This window comes from Pyxicephalus adspersus, chromosome 2 (assembly GCF_032062135.1).
Source record: "Pyxicephalus adspersus chromosome 2, UCB_Pads_2.0, whole genome shotgun sequence".
Lineage (NCBI taxonomy): Eukaryota > Metazoa > Chordata > Amphibia > Anura > Pyxicephalidae > Pyxicephalus > Pyxicephalus adspersus.
Genome location: NC_092859.1, coordinates 139,035,877 through 139,046,330, shown reverse-complemented (window position 1 = coordinate 139,046,330; position 10,454 = coordinate 139,035,877). Strand labels below are relative to the sequence as shown.

Sequence of the window (10,454 nt, the reverse complement as noted above, 5' to 3'; positions counted from 1 at the left end):
TGTTTTTCACACCAGGAAACAAAAGCTACCGGGACCATGGGCACAGGATGTTACTTATCTGGCTGCACGGAGTGGTGATGGCTGGAGAAAACCCAATTAAAGGATTGTTTGAGGGACTGGTAGGCATTGGGAGGAGAGATTTGGCAGGTTAGTACTGTGCAGTTATAACATTAATAAAAGTATATTGTGAGATATTATATTCTGGATTGCTGGTGGTCGCTGCAACTGGTGCCTGTAAGATCATTTGGGGTGCCCAACTTGTGGTTTGTTTGCTGTATATTACACATATATTGGGCCTTTTTATACAACCTCTCGGAGACTGGAAAGGATAGACTTTCATAGGTGAACCTGGGTGATCCAGCAAACCTAGAATGCATCTAGTTCAGGACTGAAGACATTTGCCACGAATAACAAATGACTTCCAGGTTTGATGGATCACCTAGGATTCTCCCATGGATTCTCACATGATAGTCTGTTTTCTCTTTGTTGATACGGAATGTCTTGAAGAACCTATATAAATCAGACCCATTGTGTATTTGGCTGCATAAAGTATATATACTGAGGGCAAGCTATACCAGAGTTCCAATCAGGGTTCTCCGCTAACCAAAGACCTATTTTAAGGTGTGACTCTAGGCAAACACATATATGTATGGGGCATATGTAAAGAATATATATGACTTACCATTACTGTTTCATAGGTCATCCACCTGCTCAATAAGGAGACTGGATAAGTGATTTGGATGTTAGGTTGCTCAACCAGAAAAAAACATTTTTTAATCAGGAACCTATAATTTGATCACAAATCTTGGTTTATACTTGAGTATATACGGTACATTTGCAGCTATTAAAATCATTTACAGCAAAACTAAGCATTGATATCTTGACTTTGTCTTCAAAAATAATATTGGTCCAGCAGTCAATCTCCGATTTACATTAGTGTAATGCTCCCCAATCATTAATTCTATTTGAAGTATTTGTGATAGCTGGAGGAATGTTCAGCTACTTTTTGTGCTCCCTAAGCTCCTGAGAAGTATATCTATATATACTATTTTAATATTTATTACTGTGTTTCTTTAATGTTTACAGAAAGCATTCGAAAGCAAGCAAATGCCGATGATTCTTCCCCAAAGAAGTGCACAGCCATGTAACCAGCTGTATGGCGTGGTTGAACGCGGGGATCGAATTGACCCGGGGATGCTACCGCTGTCTGTGTTCCTCTTCCTGCACTACAGGCTGCAGTTCAGTCAGCAGTACTATTACATCAAGGGCTGATTCTCATTCCAAATACAATTCCTGCTGTGCCCCTTCACAGCGGCTCACAAAACATCACTGAGGGATATCTTCAGGCACATGGTGACTGCAAGTATTGTGAGCCATTCCTGTTTATGGAAATGTTCTCCAGGGAAGCGGTCATTTGTTCACTTATATATACATATGCACATTTTGCTGATTCTACAGCACATTAATGGTGCAATATGGGGTTGGGATGACCTTGACTGGATTTTTGTAATTACATTTTGTATAAAAAAAATGGGGGATCAATGTTTTTACCTAAAGCACATTTATGTGTAAAAGATTGAGATGACCATGTTTCCTGCTGTGCAATATTTTCCAGCTGCTTGAATTGACAAGCGTAAAATGTTGGGGCAAATTAACTGTCTCTTGTATGCCGCCAATGTTTGTATATATTTATGACACATTTTACAGATTTTTGTAAAAAAATTTTTTTTACCCTTTGCTAAAAAACAAAGAGAAAACAAGCTTTTCTATATATTTGGGCCATCAAGTTGATGTCACAGTATTTTTTTCACCTAAAAATGATAATGGCTTGTTCACATGGACGGTCAGTTTATGGTTCCAATTATCATGGGAGGGTTTTGTAGTGTTTTTTTTTTTTTCTGCAGTAGACCACTAAGAATCTGCTTTATCTGTCCATGTGAACAAGTCCTTGTATGTTACAGGTACATCACTTGGGAAGGTATACACTGCACATGGAAATACAGATAACTAATGGGATACCCTAACTGTAAAAGCTGACCATACACTTTATATTGTCCGTGTAATCTTTCTACAATCCCCATTATATTTACCAAAATTATGTATGGGAGGGTCTATGTAAACACTTACCGTATTTTTCGCTGTATAAGACGCTCCGGAATATAGGACGCACCCAATTTTAATGGAGGAAAATCTAGAAAAAAAAGATTCTGAAAGATTATTCCCCTTCTAATCACTCATGTGCCATTCATACCGGTATTCCCCTTCTGATCACTCGAGGACAGGAGACACACGCAGGGTCGGGTATCTGGTGAGTATATTATTTTAATTATTTTATAACACATTTGTCGTGTAAGACGCACCAACTTCCCCCCCAGTTTTGGGGAAGAAAAAATATGGTAATTTTGTATTTTCCCAACAAGTCCTTACACTAGGGGTTGTTCGTAGGTTGTACAGTATGATTGTAACAAAGGAATATGGTTGTTGTCCATTAGAATGGGAATCGTCACGATCCTGGATGCACCATAATGCTGCTGTATGAAAGAATTGGCACAGAATTCTAACTTCATTGGTGGCCTTGGGTTAAAAGGCAATGATTTGTAAAAACTGAAGCAAAACAGTTGGAATTAAATGGAGTTGTTGCCAATTGGAATCAGTTGGGTTACTTGTTTGAAATGAAACTTTTTGGACCGCCATAGGTTACTGCTGGCAAATTATCTCTTTTGCTCCAGATCATAGTTCCAGCTTTCTTTAATAATCCCCCCCAGAGTGACTCAAAGGAAAAAAGCAGCTATATTGGGCATCATTGGCACAATGGAACGTTTTGGCCAGCTCTAGGAGTTGGTACATAAGGCACGTAGGGGTACATTTATGTACCTGAATATAAACCTAGGTTCAGACAGGCTTCAAAATCGAGTACTTTCTTGGTGTTCACCAATATAACTCCAATAAACATTAATCAAAAATGTGCAAAGTATCTTGTTCAGTTAGCTGAGCGTCAGGCAGTATTCAATGCCCAATTGCTTTGTTTAAACAGCCTAACAGACTTGCATTGAAGCACTGTGAACAATTTTGGCTGAATGCTGAGTAAATTTTTAAAAATACCTGTTGAAAATTTCCGTTGAATGTGGATTTAATGACTGCATTTGGTCTACGTTCAATTTTGACTCCTGTCTGAACCTAACTTTGCAGCGTTGTCTGCATTCTTTGCAACATTCAAAAAAAGGTAGACTTTGTCGGAGAGCTTTATGATTGGAGGAGAGGCCACAATCACATGACTCTGACAACTCACATAGGGCTTTCCTTCCAATGTTTTCTTTCTTTTACTATTCCATTAGGAAGACTAGAGCTATATTGACTTCAATGTCTCAAAACCAGTAAAGTACTAGGCACATGTGTAAATATGTATATTGCTGATACATAATTATTCGGGTTGAAAAAAGACACTAGTCCATCAAGTTCAACCACCAGGGAAATAAACATATCCCAGATATACACCCTATGGACATAGTTGATCCAGATGAAGGCAGAAAAAACCCTGGTACAATTTGCTCTAACAGGGGAAGAACATTTCTTCCTGATTGACACAATTGGATGTTCCCTGGATCAACAGTCTCTGGTATCTTCACTTTAAAGCTTTAATACCCAGTTATATTCTGTGATTCTAGAAATCATCCAGCTTTCTCCTTTAGCAATCTCTAGCAGGAGTCCCCAACCTAGTGGGCCACGGCTCTGGCACCCACCAGTGGGGTCAGGAGAAGGACCTTGATTGGGGGGGCACACCGGCCAGAGCCGCGGACCGTGTCTCCCGGGGACGTTGCAGGCTCAGGGCGGTGGGCGGGTTGAGCCCCGACACAACCCACCAACTGTGGATGGGTTCTGGCAACATGACCTCAATCTGGGGGTAAGTTTTTCTTCCCTTTTAAGTCACACACAGGTCCCTTTGCATGCGCAGTCCGAAGTCTGTGCATTTAGTTGTCCAGGACATGCAAAAGGTTGGGGACCAATGATCTATAGAACTTGCTGTGCTTTATAAATGCGTGATTCTTGGTAATGAATTAGTATTGGAAATGGATTAGTATTGTCCAAGGTGTAGACAATTAGTTATACATTTTTACTATCCAAAGTGTTAACAATTGATAATAAAAGAAAATCGGTAAAGAAAATCCTAAAAGAGCATTAAAGACTACCTATACCCCATAAAGTAATGCAGTGTGGTCCTGAACAAGTCATGTACCTCTAACATGGACTCTCATGTCTACAAACTCCAGGAAAGTGGTATTGCCCATAGCATCCAGTCATATTTTAAGCTTTCATTTCATTTTTCTAGTCCATATCTCAAAATGAAATATGTCCTCTGGTTTCTGTGGGCATTGCTCCTGAACACATGAGGTCGAAAAACTGTGACTGCCATCTCTGGGGCTTTCACCAAAGTGTACAGAATTGCCGTTCTTAATTTTGTAAGGAAGAAACACATTTGTAGTTGTAACTTTAGTCTTTGTTATCACAGACCGCAGGAGTTAATACTGCCTTGATGAACATTCAGCCTTAGGTGCCCGGTGTTACTATATCACATGGTGCTTTCAAGGAGCCTCCTGACTCTGTGCTGACACTATGCAAATACTTCATCTGCAGAGCTCAGTGGAATCTCATTATTCGCTCCAGATGAACATGCATTTTTATGTGTACACCTGGCATCCTCTGTTCATTACGTGTTTTCCATTTGCTGGGGTAAAAACGATCCTGTTTATTTTTTATTGCACCCTGGCAGAGTTAGAACAGATTACAATATAACATGCAGAGATTTGGAAGCACCCAGAGGAAGCCCATGATATGATTCTGCCAGTGGCTTCAGTCATTTATAAACTGGAAAACTTAATTCGCTACCTATGCAAACATTTGCAGAGTAGTTTATGAGATCATTTTTTTAGTATTGCGGTAAAGAACACTAATGTATTTATGTTTGAAATCCTTTTATTGTAACTTTATAAGCTTGTAAGTTAGCTGCTGGTGCATCTTTAAAGGTCCATGGCTGCATTGGCATGCTGGAGTGATATCCAGCCATGTCGGTTCTGAATTGATGCAGCTCAGCTGGGACAGGTACAGGGTACATTCCTATTAAAGTGAACTCCAGGCAAAAGTCATAGGGCTGATTTAATAATGTTTTTGTTTCCATGTGCTATATAAGGACAAAAGCTACAGTTTGGAAAGTCGCATAATTTTTGGATCCAAAATTACTTGGAAATCTACAATATCTCCTTATGAGACATTGGGCCTGATTTATTAAAGCTCTCCAAAGCTGGAGAGGACACACTTTTATCTGTGAAGCTGGGTGATCCAGCAAACCTGTTGAATCTGGTTCAGGATAGAAAACATTTGCTGACAATAGCAAATAACTTCAAAAAAAAATCCATTCCAGGTTTGCTGGATCACCCAGCTTCAGTGATGAAAGTGTATTCTCTCTAGCCTTGGAGAGCTTTAATAAATCAGGCCCATAATCTCAGGATCACTAGATTCTGCTGCTGTGCAGAGAATTACAAAAACTGATTCAATGGACACAAATTTGGGTATTTATACTAATTAAAGTTAAAAATAAATTTAATGATTTAGAAGGCATATATAACATGCACTTTTTTCCTGGAGTTCCATTATAAGCAACAATTGTGAACCTGTATTTTTCCTATGCTGATCACAAAAAATATACCAATTTATTAACGTAATAGGGAGGTCAACAATGGCAGCCTCAATATTAAAGGTTAACTTTAGGATATTTATATAGTGTGATAAGGTTTCAACTTTGGATGAGAATTGGATCAGCTTTGGCAATTTTCCAATATTTTCCTTTGTATTTCATTGTATTCCTTTGATTATATGAAACTTGAATTATATGGCCACTACAAGCCTGGGACACATCAAGATCAAGAACCTTCAGTGGGTTCCAACCACCATACCAGAAGCATACATGGCCTTTCCAAAGTTTCCAAAAGACTCATAATACTCTGCAGTTTGTTTCTCATATCTTCTCCAACACATCTTGGGAGAAAATAACAACAGTAATTTTATATATGAAGATCATAAAAACAACCCGGTTAAATTGAAATGACTGTACGAAGAAATATAAATTGTGTATGCAGCAAGCTGCCCCTCTTAGCCCCGTATATTCCATACTAGGCAAGGGGAAATTCTGCAGCTGGCGTAATTATCTTTATATAAATTTAATGAAGAACTGCATTATGTTAATGTTTTTAGAGACTTTTATATGTTGAAGACTGGACTGACAGCCAGCAAAGGAGACTGGTTGGCGATTATTCTCATTAGACTCTTGCACTTGCCAAGGATTATTAAGAAATGCACACTGCCATAGAGTATAATGGCAGATTATTTGTATAAAGTTGTTCTGTTAAATAAAGTCAACCTGTGAAACTGATAGTTCATGTTGTGTGTTTCTTACAAATTGTACATCATCTCATAAAGGAATATTTTTTAGACCACCTAATATTGGATTACCTGTAATTCTAAACAGGTTTGGATCACATGAATTGAAAATAAAAATGTTTGACCAGAAGAAGCTGTTGCATCTTTATGTGTGTAAAACTCTAGTAATGCCTCAGATGACCAGCAGTTGGTGCTGTTTGTTAATGAAAAATGTGTAACAAATTTCCAAGGGCAAGCATATGTTATACACATCTAGACACAGTGCCATCTAGGGATGTGATCCAAGTATAAACAGATTCTTTTTCTAATGGGATTTTCATGTCCAAAAAAAAAACTTGATTTATACTCAAGTGTATACAGTAATCAAAATCATTAATTATATGATTAATATTTAGAGGAAAAATGATTTGATTGTTGGTTTGTTTTAATTTAAGTTGAAAAAGTCTTCTCTTTTAAGTAAGAAAACAACACCATTCTGTATGTAGACTTCTCATTCCTATCTAATCTTGATTTACTATTTACTTTTCCCTTAACTTATTTCACCATTCATATGAGATCTACATGTCTGGCACAACAGAGACTTTCCTAGTTAGGGGGAATCGATGCCCTAAATATGTAAAATCTCTGTTCTCTCTATAAACCAATCTATGTTCCCAGGAAATGTTTCTAATTATTTAAAATTGCCTTACTAAAGTTATTTGGGAATAAAAAATAAAATGATAGTTTTACCAATCCATCACACCCAGAACCTAGCCTCGAATTTGAGCAATCTTTGGCCATCTTGATCGGGCATGCCAGGATGACATATTTTCAAACTTTATTAGTTGCTGGCCTGAGCAGGAGTTACGTCATCCCAGCCCATCAAGATGGTCAGAATTGTCTTTGGGAAGTATAGAAAGAAGATGGCAGAGCCCTGTGATGGAATGGGGATAGGTGAATAATCGGCGGTCTAGTTCCGTTATAAAGCGGAACTGTCATTAAAAAAAACAAACCTTTACTTCCGCAGAGCCCCCGAGCCTTCCACACCTGTCCTTAATCTGGTCCCACGCTGTCCTGGATCCTTTCTTCATCGAGCCGGGCACCACCATGCTCTTCTGTCTACTTTTGCCTTCGGCACCCAATCTCATGCGGAGGCGTGAGATGGGGTTATGTATGCTGCTGGAACTAAAAAAAGTGCTGATCTCACTGTCTATGCTTGGGATTGGCACTTTATTTTTAATGACCGAAAAGCCCCAAAGCCTTTTAGAATATATGATGTAGGTATTCCAGGAATACTTGCGTTCCCATTTACGGTCACAAAAGTAAAGACCGAAGGGAAGGGGCTTCTCCTTTAAAAAAAAAAAACATTGAGGAACAAAAGGCTAGCTTTTATATTACATAAAGTTTTTATCTACCCTTTTATATAAAGTAAAAATTTTGGTTATAGGTCGGCTTTAAATTAGCGTCTTTGGTATTGCTCCATTGGAGACCCCAATAGAAAGTTGTTCAATAATATGGTAATGTTGTCTGAATGATGATGAACCCTGTCCCTTCCTGTAATAACCACCTTCCTGAATCGCAAATTTTGGACCTTCCGTATTTTATGGACAAACTTTATGGACCTTCCGTATTTTCCAACTTCCTTATTAAAACATGATTATCACAATCTTTGCTCTCACTACCTCAACTCCAATCCCTGATAATGCCACAGTTTTAGTCATTGGGAAGACTCAATAAGGTACAAGAGCCCCCGCTGGGGCAATTAATACCTCTAACCAGACCGCACCAATACTATTTTAACCCATCATAAAATTAAAAGAGTTTGCTAACATTGGAAAGGTAGACTTAATTTCACAAAACATTGTTTCACAAAACAGCACAGTGACAAAGCCGGTGTACCAGGCTTTAGATATGAGCCTCCTGGTAGCAGGGCCAATGCCCAAATGGTCCTCTGTGTCCTCAGTGAACTGCAGAAAAGGATTTGTGTGTACATGAGCTAATGGAGCTCGTAACATAACATGATATTCTTCCTTTGATGGCTGAGAAGATGAAATCTGTGAGCAAAACCAGGTCAGGCCATCATGTCAGGCATGGCCATGTCTGACAAGGTGCCAGGAGCTGTCTTGAAAACTTGTCATGATTTGGATGAAGCCAATGTGAGGTGTCACTTAACTCTGCATCTTCCATTTTTTAATGCACGAGGTTTTCATTCTTTCCAGCTTTTAGGGATAGGGAAGGGGGGCACTATTTATGTATGTAGACAAATAACAAACCCCTGCCATGCCCAGATCTTGCAGACAATAAAAAAAGAAATATGCAAAAAATGATTGGCTAAACCAAAAAAATTGCTTTTTTAGGGGTACAAATGTTGAGAAAAGCTCTAAATTATTCAATTTGTTTTTCTGAGAATCTGATGTAAAGGAAATATAGTCATACTACTAACTGTACTAAGTGCCACTGACCATGAAACTCTGAGGCCAAAATCACATGGGAAGTCAATCAGTCAACTATGTAAGTCCAGTTTATATTATTCCAAATCTTTGCTTGAAACTAAATATTAGGCAGATAGAAAAGACACAAATATATACAGCTCAGCGTTCATTACTATGTCAATTTTTCAAATGCAAGCAATGTACATATCTCCCCTCCTATTGTGTTTTATTTCCCCCACCTTCTAGATTGTAAGCTCTTTGGGGCAGGGTCCTCTCCTCCTCCTGTGTCACTGTCCGTCATTTGCTACCCAAATTTAATGTACAGCGTTGTGTAATATGTTGGCGCTATATAAATCCTGTTTAATAATAATAATAAAAATAATAACAACTATCTACACTTGAACTGGTATCAGCCTCTTGCTGTGTAATCTGTACAACAAAACATAAAAGGTGATGGGGGAGCAGTACAATGACAATCGGGTGCCATCCAATGCAGAAAAAGTGAGAATGTTGATAGAAGGAGGAAGCACAGTAAAATAAGCATACTGCTTGGCTTTTATTATTATTATTATTATTATTATTAAATAATAATAATTTGGGTTGGGTACCAATGCTATGTAAACCTGATGAGAGAGCAATGTGTAGACCACCAATGGTGACCGTTGAATGCCCTAACTTGCGCTGTCATGCAGAACTGAAATGAATTCAGAGTTCTATTTATTAAATGCTTGTTTCAGGAGTATGATTTGTAATTATAAAATAAACAGAGACAGGCGGGATATTAACATTTTTTGCATCCCGTATTGACATTCCCCCATATTCTTTTCTTGACATGTGGCCAGACATTTATTGCATTTTACCAAGATATTAGAGCTTCATCAACTTTTTTCCATCCCAGGATTACTCTTGATCCAATAGGATCTGTTTTCTGTACTGCAGGAAAATTTCAAAGCAGCACCTTTATTGGGGTCCCTATGGGAATCTGCACCTTTTCTCTTAAACCCTTTGGAGCACAATTACGTGAGGTTAAAAACTGTCCAAGCTAGGCCCTGACACCCATACCAAACAATCCAACCATTCCACCAGCATGGAGATGATCTTACTTTCAGTCTTGGAATACAGTCGATCATGGTCAACTGATAGATGTCCTACACAATGGTAAATTTGCCTCCCTTTAACGGGTTTACCCACATGTTCTTTCCTGGTTCCAATATAGACAAGCTGCTTTATTTTGGGACTCACTCTAATAATAGATTACATTGCTACATTGATGTATCATTAAATGTATTTTTAATGCAAGCACTAAAAGGTACCTAAATTTGATGTAACACCGAGCAGAGAGAAGTGACAAAAAGATGAGCTCATCGACAGGCTGCTTAGCTTTTTGCTGTCCAGCCACAGAATGGGGGAAGAGGATGAGACCTGTACATGAAGCTAGGAACATTTGGTTTTTCTAAAAAGGCAGCCATGGACATTTTTTCAATAGATCGATATTGGATTCAATAAAAAATAAAAAAATTCAATCTAATGCTAATCTATTATATAAGGATTAGGGGATTCATGTCCACTCTATGTTTAATCAGTATGTAGAGGGGAGCGCTCCCATAGTTT

General features: G+C 38.4%; 1 protein-coding gene across 3 annotated transcripts in view; it reads left to right on the top strand.

The window, feature by feature from the left end:
* ANKDD1A (ankyrin repeat and death domain containing 1A) overlaps window positions 1–6,424 on the top strand; it is a 45,034-nt gene extending 38,610 nt beyond the window's left edge. For all 3 annotated transcript variants that reach the window (XM_072402643.1, XM_072402645.1, XM_072402644.1), the window contains 2 exons: window positions 16–147; window positions 1,087–6,424. In XM_072402643.1, the coding sequence (XP_072258744.1) occupies window positions 16–147; window positions 1,087–1,148 (194 nt within the window). In that variant the 3' untranslated portion in view covers window positions 1,149–6,424. The remainder of the gene's footprint in view (window positions 1–15; window positions 148–1,086) is intronic.
* Window positions 6,425–10,454: the final 4,030 nt, after the last annotated feature.